Source organism: Festucalex cinctus, chromosome 6 (genome assembly GCF_051991245.1).
Source record: "Festucalex cinctus isolate MCC-2025b chromosome 6, RoL_Fcin_1.0, whole genome shotgun sequence".
Classification (NCBI taxonomy): domain Eukaryota; kingdom Metazoa; phylum Chordata; class Actinopteri; order Syngnathiformes; family Syngnathidae; genus Festucalex; species Festucalex cinctus.
The window spans coordinates 23,255,133-23,275,349 of record NC_135416.1 but is presented as its reverse complement, the minus strand read 5'-3'; the positions used below and the strand labels follow the sequence as shown (position 1 = coordinate 23,275,349).

At 41.3% G+C, this 20,217-nt stretch overlaps 2 protein-coding genes across 2 annotated transcripts; one reads left to right on the top strand and one right to left on the bottom strand.

The window, feature by feature from the left end:
• Positions 1-11,638: 11,638 nt before the first annotated feature.
• Positions 11,639-13,219, bottom strand: LOC144020908 (C-X-C motif chemokine 9-like). Its single transcript, XM_077524810.1, has 4 exons — positions 12,643-13,219; positions 12,455-12,569; positions 12,281-12,373; positions 11,639-12,041 (listed from the first exon to the last, which is right to left on the bottom strand). The coding sequence occupies exons 1-4, from the start codon at positions 12,713-12,715 to the stop codon at positions 11,981-11,983; spliced, it is 342 nt and encodes a 113-aa protein (XP_077380936.1). The 5' UTR covers positions 12,716-13,219; the 3' UTR covers positions 11,639-11,980.
• A 1,704-nt stretch (positions 13,220-14,923) lies between these two features.
• LOC144020775 (uncharacterized) lies at positions 14,924-18,902 on the top strand. The gene is made up of 10 exons (XM_077524562.1): positions 14,924-15,191; positions 15,638-15,888; positions 16,058-16,340; positions 16,530-16,814; positions 16,961-17,204; positions 17,320-17,500; positions 17,602-17,823; positions 17,967-18,138; positions 18,467-18,615; positions 18,718-18,902. The coding sequence occupies exons 1-10, from the start codon at positions 14,980-14,982 to the stop codon at positions 18,882-18,884; spliced, it is 2,166 nt and encodes a 721-aa protein (XP_077380688.1). The 5' UTR covers positions 14,924-14,979; the 3' UTR covers positions 18,885-18,902.
• The last annotated feature ends 1,315 nt before the right edge of the window (positions 18,903-20,217 follow it).

Here is a 20,217-nt window from a genome sequence, read left to right as displayed (position 1 = left end):
GAAAACGTGATCCATTTTTTATTTGTCGTCATAGGGGTCTTCTTGAGCCGTGCTTAGTCTGGCCCCTCGCCTAGGACCTGTTTGCCATGGGTAACCCTACCAGGGGCATAAAGCACCTGACAACATAGCTCCTAGGATCAGTGGGACACGCAAACCCCTCCACCACGGTAAGGTGACGGCTCACGGAGGGGCTCACGGACTCTGTATCGGTCCGTCCTGGTGAAGAAAGAGCTGAGCCAAAGGCGAAGCTCTCGATTTACCGGTCGATCTACGTTCCAACCCTCACCTATGGTCACGATCTGTGGGTCGTGACCGAAAGAATAAGATCGCAGATACAAGCGGCCGAAATGAGTTTCCTCCGCAGGGTGTCCGGGCTCTCTCTTAGAGATAGGGTGAGAAGCTCGGTCATCCGGGAGGGACTCAGAGTAGAGCTGCTGCTCCTCCGCATTGAGAGGAGCCAGCTGAGGTGGCTCCGGCATCTGGTTCGGATGCCTCCTGGAAGCCTCCCTGGAGAGGTGTTCCAGGCATGTCCCACCGGCAGAAGGCAATGCTGGAGAGACTATGTTTCTTGGCTGGCCTGGGAACGTCTTGGGATCCCGCCGGAGGAGCTGGTTGAAGTGGTTGAGGAGAGGGAAGTCTGGGTTTCCCTTCTAAAGCTGCTGCCCCCTTGACCCAACCTCGGATAAGCGGAAGAAGATGGATGGATGGATGGATTCACCCATTCATACACACTTATGCACCAGTGGTCATCTGCTGCCTTGCAAGGCGTTGCTGGGTCCACTGGGAGCAAATCGGGGTTCAGTTTCTTGCTCAAGGACACTTTGACATGGTCACCAGGGGTGAGCATCTAACCCACAACCTCACGGAAGGGAAATGGCCATGCCGCCCGCTAATTGAACCAGGACATTTATTGGTCGATTTAAGGATCAACACCTGTCGTGAATTTGGCCATTAACTCATTTACTCTCAAAAACGTATAAATACGTTCTATTTTAAATGTTTTAAGTGTCTCAAAAATTTCTACTTTTTTTTTTTTTTTTTTTTTTTTTAATGCTAGCGCAAACAGAAGGCTTTGATACAGCCTCTCTACTGCAATGAACGGGTGAAAAAATGGTAGTAATGACAAAAACGGCCGGCAGGTGGCAGCAGCGTATAAGAGATCAACCATGGCCATGTTGAAAACAAGCTGTTTGCCCACAATTCTAAATACATTTGTGAAAAATGATTAAACTTAGCTATATTCTAATGCTAATTGGCGCAAAACGGAAACAATAATATACTTTTTTTCCTGATTAAAGAAGAGACTCTAATCTTTCTTTTGGTAGGTTCCATGTTGTTATAGCAAAGGAACACAATATTCTGTGGACCTTGCAAAACCAGTCAAAATCCAGTAAAACAGCTGGGAGCGAAGTGAAAATGGCTGGGAGTGAATGAGTTAAGCTCCTCGTTAGAGAACAGCAACTTGTGCAAAAAGTACTGAAACATTTAACACGTGACATGTGAATTCAAAAAGGCACATTAAGTTCACCCGTATATATATATATATATATATATATATATATATATATATATATATATATATATATATATATTAGACACTGTTTAATTATTGCATCGTGTTTGTGTTCAGAAGAGTTGAGCAATGCCGCATTGGATGCTCTCACACTCCCCCTCTCCCTTGTAATCTTGTCAGTGAGCAACAGCACATTCAAATTCTCCAACAAGTAGAGCGAAATAAAGAAGAGATGTGCTTAGCCAGAGAGAAGCCAGGAGGATTTGTGTGCCTGTGTATTCCTCTGTCTCAGTAGCTGAACAGCATCTCACACTGCATCTCAACGACATGACAGAGGGTGTCAGCAGCAAGGGACCTGAACCAGTGACCAGAAACAATCCCCAGGCAGGCAATGTGTTTCTGCTTCTCCTTCACAAACCGCTCCATCCCTCAATCTAACCCTTTCCCCTTTCAAATCAAATTGACAAGCAGCAAAATATTCAGTTCCAGGAGAAGCCAAGGGTACAAAAAGACCCCAGATGCTTTGATTTAAATGTTTTAATCACGAAAAAACACACATTAATGCAACTATGACAACAACAAAACATCTAAAGTCATCTTAGAGAAATCCACTGGAGCAGAAACCACCTCAAGGCTCAGTGCTGTAATTGGCTGCAAACAACTTTCATTGTGTCTCCTCGACATCCCATGAGAACGTTTCCGTTATTTTTCTGATGTGGCAGACGGTTCAATATTACAAACCAATGTCCTAGTGGATTCATATTACTTATTGGTGATGTAGTCTGGCAGGGGCAAGTCCTGTTTTCTCTTTTCTACTCCCTTTCCAGTCACCCCTTCTGCACTTAGAATGACAAGATTTGTATAAGCTTGTAACTCAGAGCAAAAAGGCATTCAATCACCAGTGATGTAGTTTGGTGGCCAGTGTGGATGAATGCGCCATTCCTTATTTACAGCCCATCCTCATTCCTCTTGCTGTCTCACAGCCAGGACACTGTCACAGACATTTACACAAGCATCAAGTCAGCCGGCTGAATACCACCTCTTTACCATCTCACTCACTCCTTCTTTCTGACTTGATCAGGAGGAGTGCTGTGGAATAGCAAGTGCCATGTGTGCAGACGACAGGGGGGGGTATGGGACACGTTCCCCCGCCTTCATGATGACCATTTCCAGCCCAACACATGACAGCAAGTTTTGAGCTCAAAAGAATTTCTAGTGAAGAACTTCAACTTGTAAGGTTGATTGTCTGGTCAGATTTATCCACAACTGACTTTAAACACAATACTTAAAGGGATAGTTTACTTATTTAGCCATTTTTGGCAGTCAAACCTGTAATAAATGTGATATTTCCATTATTTTTCATGTACAATTAGTACCTTTTAAAAAACACATTTTGCAACTTGCTGTCGACTGAAAATGACATACAAGGGCTCAGGTAACCAATCACAGCTCAGCTTGTGAATGTCACATGAACAAACCTAGAAAACAGGTGAGCTGTGATTGGTTACCTGAGCCCTTGTATGTCATTTTCAGTCGACTGCAAGTTGCAAAAAGTGTTTGTAAAGGTACTAATCGTACATGAAAAATAATTAAAGTATCAAATTAATTGTAGACAAAGAAAGTAACTTTTTATTGCTATAATGGGCTAAATAAGTGAAGTATCCTTTTAATCATAGCGTGCTGAATTAAATACTAAAACACTCCAGTGAACAATATTTCAATAAAAAGATTTGATTGAATACAAAACTGCTACCACGACCAGGGAATAATTAACATCTAACATTAACATTAAAAACAAAATTCTTATTTCTTACATTTGCATAATGCCCTCGGCATAATGGGAATTCCTGCGTCAACTTCCTCCTACGCTAGTGTTTTGAGAGCAGAAGAACAATTAATTTTTTGTCTCAACTCTATCATATTTTGTATAAAAGTTTATTTTGCCTTCAGTTTTGCTACATCTATCCACTCGCTTGCTCTCAACCATGCATTCCCCTCACTGCTGAACTCATTGTACCATCACAGCCTGGTATATATGAACATTGTATGGCAACAATATGCTCCTTTTGACCTTCATGCCCAGAGGTAACACTAGATAGATGAAGCCAGGACTTTGACTGAGAGCTGTACCTTGCCTGCCAGGTAGCCGAGCGGGGAAAGGGACAGAGAAAGACGGACGGAATGAGCTTCAACATCAGGTGGAATGGTCTTGCCTAATGTATGAACTTTCCTTCTCTTTTTTAAATTGTAGCTGAGTTGAATCGCTTAATATAACTGCCAGTACACCATTGAGTTGGCTGCAGGTGCGATCCCTTTGCCTTCAGTTTCAGACAGAGCGTGTTTGTTCGACAACAATGAGATTGCTTCGAGCTTCAAACTGTGCCCCAATGAAATCCACCAAAATCGTGTTACACCACCAGTGCTACCATTTAGAACTGCTTTTACTGACTCGAAAATGTAGTCTACTTTTTGTGACCAAATTTGCAGATGTGCCGTGGGGCGGGCAGCACGGTACACCAGAACACCAAGGGAGGTGTGGCTCGTCGACCAAATTCACAAACAAGGCAAACAAGTAGACTTGCCCCAGGACCAAAAATGAAGCTGCGCCCATTTTTAGGCCGAGCGCACAAGCACCAGTCTACAATAATAAAACCCAAAGTGTATTAAAATTAAGGGTGTCAGTTAATTACATTTTTTAATTCTATAATTTTTCATACTTTTATCATAAAAGTGGAAAAAATATGTTCACCTCATACAAATATGGTGATATGTTTTAGTTCATTGATACAGTAATTTCATAGTAATTTATAAAGTTAATTGAAGTTTAAGTTAAAAAGATGCACGGGTTTTTTTCTACCAGTAGATGGCATAAGCATTTAATGTTGGACATTTATGATAGCACAGTGCAAAGGGTGTGCAGTAATTGAGTCTTACGTGCTGGGTGGCACGAATTGATGTTTGGCGTGCACGCACAGCTGGTCACCCACCTGAAGCCGATAGGGCAATAAGGGCTACTCCCTTGCTGTGGTTGGTGGACCAAGTCAGGGACAAGGGCCACCAGTCAAGGGGGAGCGCTCACACAATCCACCACAAAAAAAAAAAACTAAAAACAAAATAAAAAAAACTGCCACGAACATTGTGGACTGTAACACGAGTGTTCAAAAAATTAGTGGCATTAAAGGAACTTTAAATTAACTCGATATTAATGCACTAATTTTGACACCCCTAATTAAAATGCTCTTACCTTTTGATCTAAAAGTTTAATGTATATGACTCGATGGGGACAGGTTTCTAATAAGCCATCGGCTTCTACCTGTCAGCCCTTCTTTTTGATGTCAATGTTGCAAATGATGTGATGTGATCGATGTAACCTGTAATGTGTCCGAAAGGAAGAAATGAATAAAACAAAAACAAAACAAAACAAAAGGGTTGGGGCAGAAAGTCATGGCTTGTTTGTTGAATGCGAGATCAGCTTTGATCAGATTTTCTCGGGAAAGGCGGGACATCCTGTACAATACTTCGAGCTGACTGGACGATGCAACATCTTGCGCACGTTTGTTTTGACCAATCACAACAATTGATGAAAATGTCGTCTTCGGTCTCCTCTTACGGGAAAAAAAAGCATGAACATCTTTAACAGATAAAAATGCATGAAGCACCTCTCACTGTAAAACATTCAACAAGGAAACAGTGAATAATTCTGCGAGAACAGAATTAATTGCAGCATCCATTTGTCTATGTTAGGTTTGTTTGCTTCCCCCGGCATCCGCACTTCCTGGTTTCGTCACAACTTCATGACCCGCCCTAAACAACGTCTGATTGGCCCAACCTAAAAAAGGTCGGTTGCGAACGGATCAGTGGGAACAGTACAAGATGGATTCTCGTAGTGTTTGTGAATAAATAGAATTCAGCTTGCTGTCAAGGTTAGTAAATTAGATGGGGAATATGTTGGAGATTGCAACTGCCTGATTTGTCTGCCCTTTTTTGGGTGCTTCTGACCTATTGCGCAGCTCATGCTGCCTGCTCCTCTTCTCTCTCATTCAGACACTCACTCAAAAGCTTAAAATTTTATTGATACCGAAAGTAGATTTATATTAACTCTTTTTGGGGGGTATTGGGGAGGGTGGCTGAGTTACATAAGATTTTCGAGTCACCCCCCTGCTGTTCACAGGGAATATAAACATCATGGCTTCCAGCAAGCTTCCTGCACACAATATCGGCCACCCACAAATAGCAAAATAAAGGCTATTGAAATGCATTGGGGATGTTGTTGTTGTTTTTTTTTCTCATTTAAAATATAATTTGGATTGAATTTTTTTTTTTTGCCTGAACCATTTGTCATAAAACATTATAATCACAAGTAGCTCATTTGTAAAAGGGAGGACCTATGCAGATAAAGCAAACCTTGCAAGATTATTTCATATGAATGAAGACCACAATAGCTGAATCCCATACTGAAGAATTATTGGTTTCAACTCAACACTCTGGCACCTCCAAATGGCAGCAAGAACACACTGCATGATGATTGCAGACTGAGAATGCCTGAAATGCATGCACTCAATAATTGACCCCTAAATGAACTTAATTAACTTTTTTTTTAATAATATACAAATGGAATTTAAATTAAATAAATATTGATGACCCATATGTTGGATATGTATGATGAGGAGACATTCAACCATGTAATCAAATGTCTTATGACATTTGACATTTATTTATTATGCCATTTTTTTTCTAAATGACATCACACACCCTCTCAAAACTTTCGGGGGCAGTTTCTTTTGCACACAGGGACAGGTAGCTGTGAATAGTGTTGTTAGTGCATGTCTTTGGAATGTGGGAGGAGACCGGAGTACCCGGAGAAGACCAACGCAGGCACGGGAAGAACATGCAAACTCCACCCAGGAAGGCCGGAGCCTTGACTCGAACCGGAGTCCTCAGAACTGGGAAGCGGTGTTACAGGTATGGTCTACGGTAGGGTCTGTACCTCGGTTTTTGGGCCACGGTTTTAGTTCGGTGTGCATATAAAGAACTATTTTTCCCCCAAAAAAATTCTCAAAGTACATGAGTGCGTGTGTGTGTGTGTTCTTTTTTTTCTTTTACGTTTGGAAGAAAAGAAAAAAAGTCATCTGCCCTTGCCTGTACAATCTTCTAAAGTCATAAAACAATCAGCCCCAATCAGCCCCCAACCTGTTTTTTGTTTTTCTACTCATTTAAATCTCACCTCGTCTCGTGTTAATATGAGAAAAACAGAGCTTCAATCCCCCTCCTTCCACTCAAGCATCTCCCTCTCACCGCTGCCAATTCATTCCCCCATCGGCATGCGTGCGTCTCCCTCTCTTTGAAACTCTAACCCAATATCCTTTTATCAACACCCCTGTATCGATCATTTTTATCGCTCCTGTCATAGGGCATCAAAGCGGTCTTTGATGTGACCTTCTTGACCTCTGATCAATCATTTTTATCGCTTCTGTCATATGACGTCAATCAAGGCGTTTATGTGACCTTTTGACCTCGGTCAATCATTTTTATCACTCCTGTCATAGGGCGATACCATAAATCTAATTTTGGACTCGAAGGACTAAAATGGCATTGAATGATTCTCTCTCCCAAGACTTGTGAAAATAAAACAAGATAAAAACGTTTTAAAAGAAAATGCCAACGCTTTACAGCAGTTGTCAACAAGAATGGTTTTATTATTGACACATAAATCTATACAATAACCTTGTCTACTTCATGAAACTTTTTAATATGGAAAAAGCAGAAAATCTTAAGAGTGAAAGTTTGTGCGTAAGTGGCACTCATTGAAAAAGGAATTTGGGACGGGATTAATTTTCTGCATTACATATGTATTTTTTTTTAAATAATAAATAATCAGCATGTTAATTGGTAATCTGTATGATTTTTTTCTGCCAATAATCGGTATCGGCATCGGCCTCAAAAAATGCATATAGGTCGGGCCCTAATGATTATGCTCATGTGGATTGAGGCCGGGCTGGAGCTGATCACAGCTGTATTCGTGCAGTAGGCAGTGTGGTACACCTTGAACTGATTGCCAGCCAATCACATGCATTATAACCAACAAGACAGTAATGTCAATTACAAATACAATAAATTAAAAACAAAAATCTCAAAAGGATGAAAGCATTGATACAAGACATATGTAAGACAAGAGGTGGCCTCATAGTCAAAGTCTATATTCAATCAAGGAGAATTGTGTGCAAGTGGATGAAATATTCATTGGCTAACACTAGAAATGAACAAAAGATTACTTTGTTCACTAATTCCAATTATTCTTCACTGTCAAGTTTGCGGATGGGTTGAAAACATTCGGTGTCATGGAGGCCGTTGAAAGACACCCTGACAGAATGAAGTCAGTATTTGTCGGTGGCCCGAATGTTTTGGCACTACCGGATTTGCTGGATTTATTTATCCCGAGTTATTCTACGCTTGGGAGCAAGAAGAGGCACCTCGAAAACCAAGCCATTATTCAGGTTAATAATCAGGTACACAATAATAATAATAATAATAATAATAATAATAATAATAATAATAATAATAATAATAATAATAATAATTTAAATTGACAATGTGGAGAACCTTTTTTTAATCAATCATTCATTCACTTACTGGATATGAAGTTCGCACACAAAAAAGTACATCATGGAAAATGTCATAATAATAATATAATAATAATAATAGTAATAATAAATATAATAATAAATATAATAATAATGATGATAAAATACATATATTTAAGAGACATTGCATATGTATTAGCGTTTACATGTCAACATGCCAGATTATAACCATTAGATCATTCTCATCTCCATCTTCTTGTCAGGTTGATGTAACATTTTAAATACAAATTCAATTTGAAAATACAAAACACACAATACACAATACAAGTAAACAGACCATGTGTTCATTCAGCAGGAGATTTCTGCACCATCATTTAAAACCATCCATCCATCCATTTTCTTGACCGCTTATTCCTCACAAGGGTCGCGGGCCATCATTTAAATGTAAATTCAAAAATTAAATCATATCAAACTTCATTAATCACTGCTATTCTCACCAGCACACTTGTGCTTCTCAGCGTTTGCCTGTTTTGGGAATCTTTGACCACAAACTGAGCAGGCAAACGGTTTTTCACCAGTGTGGGTTCTTTTGTGTGTTTTTAAGTGTCCCTTCTGAGAGAAACTCTGGCCACAAACTGTGCAGGAAAAAGTCTTCTCACCAGTGTGGGTTCTCGTGTGGCTTGTCAAGTCTCCCTTCTCCAAAAAAACCTCTGGTCTCAAATTGTGCAGGCAAAAGGCTTCTCACCACATGCTTAGAAGTAAGGGTTCCAAAAGGGTTCTTCATGAAGGGCATAGGTTCTATCCAGAACTATGGGCTTCTGGGGAACCCTTTTTTGGAAAATCAGTCAATCAATCAATCAATCAATCAATCAATCAATCATTCAATCAATCAATCAATCTTCAAGGGTTCTTTTGAGGCTCAGGGTTCCTGTAAGAACCGTTTCAATACAGAGAACGCTTTTTGGAAGAAGGGGTTCTTGAAGTGCTGTTGAAAACATGGGTATTAGAAGATCCTTACCATCAAATGTTCTAATGTTTAGCCATGTTTCAGTATTCACTCAGAAATTCTAAGGAAATTCTACAACGAGAGTACTGAGTAAATTTTACCAGTTAAAAAAAAAAAAAGTTACTCCACCATTGAGGAACGAACTCAAGACCTTCAGGTTGGGAGACAACCACAATATGACCTGAGCTATGCCAATCATGTTTGTCCCTGTACTGCATTGCTAGTGTGTCCAAAATGAGGCAAACTTGGAGTTAAGGATTCCACCTGACAGCAGCAATTATACAAACACACAGCAGGAGGAGCATGGCTCTTTTGGTACACTGGCTGTCCCCGAACCTGAAGGTTGTAGCTTTGTACCTCACCCTTTGAATAGCCTTTTTGTTTTTTTTATAAACTGGTAAATGTACTCAAAACTATCATTGTACTAATACTCAGATATTCTAAGGTTTTTCGAGTCTTTATTTCAGTTTTTGTGAGCCTTGTGGCTGTGGCCTATGAGGTAGAGCTGGTTGTTTAGTAACTAGAAGGTCTGCTGTTCAAGTCCCACTCTATCTTTTTTTTTGTCAGTACACTATGCAAGTGAGACTGGGATTTAAGAGGCATTTGTCAACAGAAGAACTTTTTTTGTATGAACATTTCCAATTTGTCATGTACAACACTTAACCTAAGAATACAATAGAAACACAATATACTCTCTATATATTTTGTTCCTGCCATTGTAAACCATTTCTTCACTTTTGAAAATTGGGGAGTTGACCATATTTTTGGCCGTGTGTGTGTGGTGGCTGTGGCTCAGAGGGTAGAGATGTGTGCGCAGTAACCAGAAGGTCAGCTGTTCAAATACTCCTCTCAACAATTTGTGCTGTTGAGTCCTTGGGCAGGGCATTTTACATACATTGCCTCCAGTTCCACTTCCACTCCCACGCAGAGAGCCCGCGGCCGGGGGCGGCGGCCGCAGGGCACATAGGCCGCCCAATGAGGGGCCGAACTGAGGCCAGGGGCCGCGGACCCCGACGAGGAGCCGAGGGCGGCGGCCGCAGAGAGCCCGCCCCCCGAACTGAGGCCAGGGTCCGCGGACCCCGACGAGGACCCGAAGGCGATGGCCGCCGCAGAGAGCCCGCCGGCTGACAAGGGGCCGAGGGCGGCGGCCGCAGAGCCCTTAGTTATTGTAGTAGTTTTTGATACTTTGTATACTCTTTGATTTCTGTTTTTCCTCTAACGAGTGGTTTGTTTTGGGGGGGTTTTGTACTTTGATCGTTGTCAATTTTCCTCAGATGAGTGACCTTTTGTTGTACTTTGTCTGTTGTCCATTCTCCTCTGTTGAGTGAGTGAGTGTTGTACTTTGTTCATTAAAACTTTTTGAGAACTACTACCTTTTTTTGAGCACGAGTTGTGCATTTGGGTTCACTCCTAGTTCCGCCGTGACAACCACACTACCTACTGCACGAATACAGCTGTAATCAGCTCCAGCCCGGCCTCAATCCACATGAGCATAATCATTAGGGCGCGACCGATATGCATTTTTTTGAGGCCGATACCGATTATTGGCAGAAAAAAACAAAAAACATACAGATTACCAATTAATCTGCCGATTATTTATTTAAAAAAAATATATATATAATGCACAAAATTAATCCCTTCCCAAATTCCTTTTTCAATGAGTGCCACTTACGCACAAACTTGTCGGGGGCGGGCTCTCTGCGGCTGCTGCCCCCGGCCCCAGTTCCAGTGGCGGGTCTCTGCGGCCGCGGCCCTCGGCTCCTCATCGGGCGGCCGCCGCCCCCAACCCCAGTTCCAGCGGCGGGCTCTCTGCGGCCGCCGCCCTCGGACCCTCGTCGGGAGCCACGCCCCCTGCGCGGGGGCTCTCTGGCGGGCTCCCCCCGGCCCCTTGTCCGGAGCGGGCTCTCTGCGGCCGCCGCCCCCGGCCCCTCGTCGGGTGGCCGCCGCATCGGTGTGAATGTAAGATAGAATGTTTGTAAATTATGTGATTTGCTGACGACTAGTACAGCGTGTACCCTCATGGGCAAGAGACCCATGAGCCAAATAAGGACAAGCGGTATAGAAAATAGATGGATGTTGCCTTGGCATGCCCAACCCGAACAGTATCTTTGCAATACTTGATGGTGTACTTTACACAATATAAAAGCTGTTACAAATGTGATGCAAGTCTTGTCCCTGTCAACAGTGTGATGAGATGCTTCAGAAATGCGTCTCACCAAGCTTGCAGCTGCAATAAGGTTTTCTCCAGGGCCTCTTTAAACTGCAATCGTGCAAGATATCCTCACACTGAAGAGTAAGCGTTCTTCTGTTTGAACAATTAATTGCTCTTCCCTTCCACAAAGTCACTTTTCAACATGCTGAAGTGCCAGATGTCCCTACACTACAGAATAATGACAATTTATGTTATTTAGCGAGGGCGCTGTTGAGCCACAGATTTCATTAGGATAGTTAAAATATGCCAGATGGAAACAGATGCTTCACAGTCATTCATTTACACCCTCACTAAGGATTTATTTAAGAGAGTAGAATGCACACAGATTTATCAAAATCAACTTTATTTACTTTCTTTCTGGCAGTAAAGAAACATTTATACAAAAATAAATAAATTCCCATAAATAGTATACATTTCAAGGTGATTGGATATCATCAGTGGACTTCACACAGACTTGCTGTATAGAAAACATGAACATTTTTGTGTACATACTGTAACCCCTGATTTCCTTAACTTTCATTTTGCTCTGCATTGTTTCCCCATCCTGGCTCTTTTTGCAGCTTTTCTGTTTTTTCCAAACTCTACTTTCAGCATTCTTGGGCTCGTGCGCCGCAGTCTTCACGTGACCTGGTGCAATTCCTTTCTTGAAGATCTGCTGCACATGATATTCACTCTGCCTTTCTTTTTCTTTCGATGCACTCGATCTTCCGGTTTTCGTCTTTGTTTATCCTTGAGAAAGTGAGAGGGGGGAAAAGTTGGGTATAGGCCAACACGCTAATACAAAACATCTGGAGGAGTTGGTGTGAGTTTGTTTTCCCAGCGCCTTGTGAAAGAACTGTAATAGCATGCTGTTTCTTTTGGGAGCTCACATGCATTTGATTTTCAAGAGGCTCAGATGATGTGATGTGTGTAATGTGCATCCATTAAAAATTCACTCCAAAGTTGGAGTTGTTATGTGTGTGCCGTACCTCTCCCAGCATCTAAAAAAAGCTTTGGCCAGCCTTCCCTCGGTGTTCATGCAGATCTTTTCAGTGCCATTGTCTGGCCTGCTCATAGTCACACTGAAGAAAAAAGACAAGAAACCGAGATTCTAAGTCAGAGCAGTACAAAAAAACAGAAAGCTCAAGCTTATATTTACTCACATGAGTTCTGTTTTATCACACCCGGGTCTCTTTTCAAGCACTTGGAAATCTGACATGTTGCCTCTGATGAATTTGATTGTGTTGTGGCATGAGCAACGTCCAGGAAAGTCATGAGCTGCAATCAGGAATGTTTGGGTGTTGTTAGGAACAAACATGAAGAAAAATTCCCTTTTTACACTTGAACTTACCTCGATAGAGCTGTATGCAAAATCCGGCCACAACGACCAGCAGGAGAGCAAAGCTGTTCACAACCAAAGCCATTTTTCTGTCCCAAGATCCTCACAAGAGCTCCACTTGGAAGTGTAAAGAAAGGAGTGGGAGGCTTCTGACATCCTCCTCCTGTTTTATACTGAGCAGCAAGTGGGTTTTTCCCAGAGTCCCTACTTTTTCCCGTCAAGCTGAACCTAATGCATGCACTGGAATTTCCACACACTCCCCATGGAGACAAACGCGGGAATATGGCAAGCGAGAAGCGAAAGTGAATCGTCAAGTAATTATGTGAATTCCTGAAGCAATTGCTTTTAGTAGTAAAGCAAGTGGGTTGAGTTAACACTTTTATGTGGATTTTCTGGGCAAAGCCAACATTAAGTAAAATGACCTGTTATAAATTAGCCTATTTGTGATCTAAGTGGAATTGAGGCAATATTAAATATAAGACAAAAACACGTTAGTTTTGTTGCAATTCAACTTATTTTAATGTAGAAAAAACGAGTATATTTTCACACCGACGCTCAGTTACAGTTACTAAAGTCAACCACAGAATAGTTTCACGTGTGTAGAATTGGTGTTTTGCACCAAGATAGCACTTAAAGGGACACTTTACTTATTGATCCATTTTTAGCAGCAAAAAGTTGCTACTTTTTCAATAATTAATTTGGTGACGTGATTATTTTTTTATGTACATTTAATAACTTTTAAACCATTGTTAAAATGAATCGAACGCCGGCATGTTTGTTACACGTGACTAAATAACCCGGATGTTTACGTCACTAGTGTGTAAACGCTACACTATGGAAGCACTATGCAACGCAGCCGTGCATCTAGCGTCAAACCCGGAAGGATTAAACCTTATCGCTTCGAGCCAACACGACAAAATAACACTACCGAAGGAAAGTCTGCCTTGGATGTGAAAGTTGTGGCGCCAGATGGTCTTTTCGAGCACAAAATAAACTTTGACGAACGAGTGAATCAGGCGGGGGGTGAGTGGTGCTCGTGCGGGAGCTGCAGGAATGGACAATCCGCTAATGAATGTGTGCTGTCTGGAAATGAAAGAACTCGAGGATCGGTTCCTTGCAGACAATCTCAACTGCATCCTGGAACATCAGACATTCAACATGGCAATACTAAATAGACATTCTCAGGATAGCTTTGGTTGCGATGAAAGATGTGAAGAAGAAAAGTCTTGGAGGAGCAAATATCCAACAGGTAAAGTGACACACAGTACGAGCAATGCAAAACGTGTGGAACTGACGAAATATTTCAGGAAAAAGAAAAAATAGTAAAATTAAATGTATCGTCGTTACAGCACCCAACCTCCCCTAGCTGTTTTTTTTTTCTTTTTTGCGTAGCGTCCCACTGCGGTCAGGCCAGCCGCCACTCGAAAAGACGAAGTCAAGCCAGCCGCCCCAACGATTGTTAATACTGTGCATTACGGTAACGTGCCGACGTGCCCCTGCGTTGGCCACCTTCAAATGAATTATGAAATAAAACAGTCCGTGCAGTATAATAACCAATGCCCCCCCACCCCCGAAACATGCCTACCTTTCGCTTTAAATTTGCGGGTTTTTCCTTGCCGACGCCTTGCAAAATTTTGCAATACAGTAAGGCATAACTGACGTTTGTGTCTTCCTCGTTGTTATGTCTGCGTGAACTACTGTTCCCCAAGCGAGTATACACACTAGTGACGTCACCACTTGGGGGCGTTGCAACACGGAAGTACTTCTATGTTGAAAAAAGTTAAATAAATCAATATAGGAGTGTATTCTTCAGCTCTTATGCATGTTTCGTAGCTATACTAACTATTTACTGCCAATCAAGCCATACATGTAAAATTAAAGGAGCCTTCCTTTAAATTATCGGAAACTGTTTATGACAAGCCTAGTAATTACATTTTAATAATAAACATATATGCCTTCCATACAACAAGAAATGTTAATTATTTGTGATATTCATGCTCATGGCTTATACTATAGGTGACAAACTGCAGTCATTGCGGGCCATAGTCCTGCAAGTTTTGAGGTTTCCCATTTTCAATGCAGCTGATTAATATTTAAAGACCAAATGTGAAATAAGGTTGGCCAACCATGTTTTTGAGTAATACCAATGGCTAAACCATTGTCAGCATATTTTCGTTGTTTTTTTTAACGCAAGCCTTTCATGTTCTTAGTTTAACCCATAGCAACGCCCTTGACAACGAAAACGCTTTTCTTCGACAATCTTCGGAAATTTTCGGAAATGACGTCACACCGGGAAGTTGCGAGAGAAGTCGGCCATTGAACTGCATTGTTGCGTTGCTACTCGGTAAGATGACCCGGCGATGTGTGGCGATGTATTGTTCTCAAGCTAAAGAAAAGTTGTACGAGTGGCCAAAAGATAACAGGGCACGTAAATGGACAACTTTCGTTCGCACGAAGCGAATGAATTTCACGCCATCGTCGAGGAGTGTTCTCTGTTACAAACACTTCGAAGATGCCTGCTTCCTCAACCGGTCTGCTTATGATAAAGGATTTGCAAAAAAGTAAGTGTGATTACAATTATTTTGAAAACACGTGGAATTTATGGATAGATCACTGATGACTTTGACAAAGCAGAGTTGCCAACAGTTGTGGAATGAACAGTAGAAGCTAGCGACGTTAACCGAAAGCTAACGTCTCGGTGCTATTCATATCAACGATGAGTAATAATGGCAGTGAGACAAATTGTTCTGGAAGTAAATTTCAATAGGTTGGCAGCATTGCTTTGTTGATGAAAGAACATGACACGTCCTTTTGGAAAACTGCCAATCATATGTCAATCTTACTGCATTTTATGAGTTATTAAATAATTAAATATTTGGTAAGGCAGGGTTAGATGAAATGTGATAGTATTTATTTATTTATTTTTTTATTATTTATTTAAATGCTGGTAGGTTTTATAGGTTTTATGAGCGAAGCATATTTTTAGTGTCTCCTTATGTTTCTGCAGGTTATTGCTCAATGCAACTGCTGTCCCAACAATTCACTTGCCTCCACAAGACCAGCAGCAGATTCAAAATCCACCTGCCCAGCGTGCAGCAGCAGCTAACCGAGAAAGGAAGCGAGCCGTAGCTGAGGCTATCGCCTCTGCAGCTCCCTCCGAACAAGAAATGGCTGATTACGAGGGTCAGTTATTGCAGGATGAATCCTGTTCAAACAGCCAAGATGATGAAGTTATGCCACCACATAGTGTGGATAAAAGTAAGTTAGGTGGAGTTGTTTTAGTCACTATGTACTTGCATGATTCAAATGTGTTGGATGGCCGTGATACAGACATTGAAATGGTGGCCACTGAAACAATGACTGCCATTAGTGATAATCATATACATACGTTGATTATAAAACATGTTTATCTTTTCAATTTGTTCAGTGATGCAGACATTGAAGTCTTGTCCTCCACGTGAGAAATGCAAGAAGAGGGCAAATTACCGGTCCATTGGTATACAATGCAACTTGGGCCAAACAGAACCCAAAAGGAAAAAAGTCTGTATGTCACTGGTTGACACAGATAGTGAAGAGGAGAGTGACATGGAAAAGGACAGTCAACACATCCCAGAGCAAGATGTGGAATATATTGCAGGAGAGGACAGCGATGAAGATGAACCAAGTTCATCAGACGATGAAGTGACACATGTCAGCTTTGAAGAAATCCGGTAAGATTATTATAATTATTTTCATTGTAAATGAGACTTACACAAATTGACATTTATAACCCCAAAACTGAAATTGGCCAAATTGACAAGAGCATAATGCTGTACAGATAATCAACTTGCCTTTTCAAGCTCAATTGATTCACATTTGTCTCCTAATGGTAATTGTGCATTATTGAAATATATTTGCAGGAGCAGTGAAAGTGAAGACCTTCACAAGCAGCGGAAGTACTTGGTGTTTGAGTCCTCCCTGATCACCCTCTTGGCCGTTTGTGTCCTTTGCAAAGGCAGAAGCACCTGCTACCGCTATGTCAAAGGGACACTGGTGAAGATCCAGGCTGTTTGCACTGTTTGTGGGAACAAGCATCAGTGGTGTAATCAGCCCTTTGTTAGAAACCTGCCTGTACTAAACGTCCTCCTCAGCTCAGCAATCCTGTTTGCTGGATGTTTGCCAAGCAAGGCTTTAAGAATATTCAGGTAAACATAAGGTTGTTATGAAGCCCAAATGCTGAAATGGAACAAATTAAATATAATTGTGACCTGTCCATATAATGTTACACTTTTTGCTATGATACATGGGCTGTGAATTGAAAAATCAACATGTATTGGTTATATGTTTTCAGATTCCTAAATATTCAGTGCCACAATAAGTGGGCGTACTTCCACCACCAGGCCACGTATATCCATGAAGCACTGACAACCACATGGACAAAGAAGCAGTGTGCTCTTTTGAGGTCCATTAAGGAGAAGGAACTGGTCCTTGGAGGAGATGGAAGATGCGACTCCATGGGTCACTGTGCCAAGTACGGGAGTTATAATTTGATGGAACTGGACCTCAACAAAGTGCTAACTGTTCATCTGGTGCAGGTAGGTATAATCTTGTGCGACTACCATAGCCAATGAACTCCTTTGTAGATTATATGCGGCATAATTATGTGACCATTATTTTAATCTTATGACGCATATTACACTTATCTCTTAGAATAACAAGACTGGAGGAAGCTATGGAATGGAACTGGAGGGCTTGAAAAGATGCCGTCAGGAGTTGGAAGGCTTCAATGTGAAAGTTGTCATCACTGACAGGCATTGCCAGGTGGCGAAATGGATCAGGGAGAATTGGACCCAAGTAATCCATTATTATGATTGTTGGCACGTTGTTAAAGGTTAGTTTGTTTCAATGTTTATAAATACACTACTTTTGGGATTATGTCTTACATATCACGCACGTCATTTCATAAGTTTTCATATCGTATTATATATACAGGTATGTGCAAGAAACTTGACTCCTTGGCCAAAAAGAAGAGCATGTCTGTCCTGAAGGATTGGGTACAGAGTTTGAAGTGCCATTTGTACTGGTGTGCACTTTCCTCCCAGACACCAGAGGAAAAGAAGCAGAAGTGGCTGGCATGTGTGGACCATCTGCAGAACGTGCATGATAATTGTTTACATCCTCCAATTACTACACACAAGGCATGGCTATTACCAGGTATTTTTTTATTCTTAGAATTGTTGCTAGTTTAACCTGAAAAATAGAAATATTGTCATACCTTGTATCTGTAGAACAACCAAACATCTGTCACACGCCAACTAACATTTATAACAAATTAAGGAAATGAAATTCATTTGAAGGTACTGAAGTCAATGTCGCAGTGGTGGAACTCCTGACAAAGACCATGTTTGTCAACGATGTCATGAAGATGTCTCACCTCGGACAGACCAGTGGTGTGGAAGCTTTTCACAGTGTGGTGAATCACTTTGCCCCAAAGATGTACAACTTCTCGTACAAAGGAATGAAAAGCAGGTGCGTTTAAGAAAACTTTGATATGTATGAAATGGAGACTATAGTGATGAGGGGGTAAAGTAACGTAAGCACTTGCTTCTTTGCTCCTCTAGATGGTGCTCTTGGCTTAAACATAACAGCTAGTGCAATGGAAATTTATAAAATTTCCACTGCATCTGTTCAACCAAAAATGGCATTTCGAAGAATCAAAAAAAAAAAATAATGTAACGTGCTTCTCCAAGCGTGATTTGTCCATAACTAGTAGAACATATGGATGAAATGTAGAACTTTGAGATATAAAGCTATTTCATCACAATTTGTTAATAAGGCAATTTTTGTTCAATTCCAGAATCATTCTCGCTGCTATGCATTATAATGAAAATGCTGGGAGACCACAGAAAGTGGTGAAGGAAGGAATACACTCCTACTGCATCGTTTATCCCAAATATAAGAGTGGTGGCTATTCTCTGAGAAAGATATTGGTGGATGCAACTTATGGTAAGTTATGAAACAAAAACAATTCCAGGCAGATGCATTACTGAGTGTAACCCATATGTCGCCCAAATATTTATCATCCCATTTTTTTTTCTTTTTTTGTAGACTATGTGAATGACTGCCTTTCAGAGGTGATGAAACTGATTGACATTCCAAATAAGTACAGAACCGGTGATGTGGTCGTCGACCCACAATTTCTTACAGCAGCAGTGAACAGACCGGACAAGTCAAATGTTATTGCTGAGCACCATACGAGATTCCTCAGGAAATAAAGAATCACATTCCTTGTATTAAGTTGTCCTCATTTGTTTATTTTTATTATGATGTAACTAGTCCAAATCACAGTTCTGGAACATTTCTCTGTGAAACACGAAACCCTTTGAATACAGCTGACTCCTCTTCTTCCTGGTGGTGGAAAATGTGCCCTGATACAAGACACTGCACATGCTGGAAGCACAACACGGTTGTCCAGACCAAGAAACTTCCAGCACCAGCGCACCAATTGTCTGTCGGCAATATGTCTATACTTGGCATCCTGTGGCCCATCAAATGCCTTGCCTCTGTACTGCTGCTTGTAGGTCATCCATGCCACCTATAATCCATATGGGTCCAGGCACACAGCATTGAATCCAGGATGATCAGTGATGCAGTCCAGTACCTGAAGTGTTCCTCTCCTTGTAGATGCACAGTCACTACTTCTTGAATTTTATGGCAGCAGACACCTTCTACAGCTGTAGGCATTTGCTGGCAATTACCACAAGTACACCTGAAATTTATATATATATATATATATATATATATTTATATATATATATATATAATTAGTAAAATACTGAGTGATGACACCATGAGCAGAAATGTTATTGAACAAGTGTATTCCTGTACCAATCACTCAATAATTCTGTTGTTTATGAAAACATCCATCCATCCATTTTCTTGACCGCTTATTCCTCACAAGGGTCGCGGGGAGTGCTGGCGCCTATCTCAGCTGGCTCTGGGCAGTAGGCGGGGGACACCCTGGACTGGTTGCCAGCCAATCGCAGGGCACACAGAGACGAACAACCATCCGCACTCACAAGCACAGTTAGGGACAATTTGGAGCGCCCAATTAACCTGCCATGCATGTCTTTGGAATGTGGGAGGAGACCGGAGTACCCGGAGAAGACCCACGCGGGCACGGGGAGAACATGCAAACTCCACCCAGGAAGGCTGGAGCCTGGACTCGAACCCAAGTCCTCAGAACTGGGAGGCGGACGTGCTAACCACTCGTCCACCGTGCCACCCTTCCTCAAATATATAACATCTAAATAATTTTTTCATACTTTTATTTGTTGGACACTTTCAATCATTCAATTGTGACCCTATATGGTATTTTATGAAATTACTTTGAATGTATGTAATTTATGAAATTACACATTTGGTCTTTAAGCTCATCAGTATGGGTGTGAATTGCCTAGTACCTGACGATTCAATCCGTATCACGATTCATAGGACTCGATTCGATACCGATTAATCCTGATATGAATTTGCAAGTCGATTGTTGCGATTTTTTTACTCAAATTTAGAAATACCATTTAGTAAACTTATACATGTAAGATTTATATG

Excerpts from the sequence above, each read along its gene's own strand:
- LOC144020908 (XM_077524810.1), bottom strand. The coding sequence starts at position 12,715 with ATGGCTTTGGTTGTGAACAGCTTTGCTCTCCTGCTGGTCGTTGTGGCC. Across the intron at positions 12,570-12,642 it reads TTGCATACAGCTCTATCGAG|CTCATGACTTTCCTGGACGT; the intron begins GTAAGTTCAAGT and ends TCCTGATTGCAG. Across the intron at positions 12,042-12,280 it reads TTTTTTAGATGCTGGGAGAG|GATAAACAAAGACGAAAACC; the intron begins GTACGGCACACA and ends CACTTTCTCAAG.
- LOC144020775 (XM_077524562.1), top strand. The coding sequence starts at position 14,980 with ATGACCCGGCGATGTGTGGCGATGTATTGTTCTCAAGCTAAAGAAAAG. Across the intron at positions 15,889-16,057 it reads ACCACATAGTGTGGATAAAA|TGATGCAGACATTGAAGTCT; the intron begins GTAAGTTAGGTG and ends CAATTTGTTCAG. Across the intron at positions 18,139-18,466 it reads TACAAAGGAATGAAAAGCAG|AATCATTCTCGCTGCTATGC; the intron begins GTGCGTTTAAGA and ends GTTCAATTCCAG.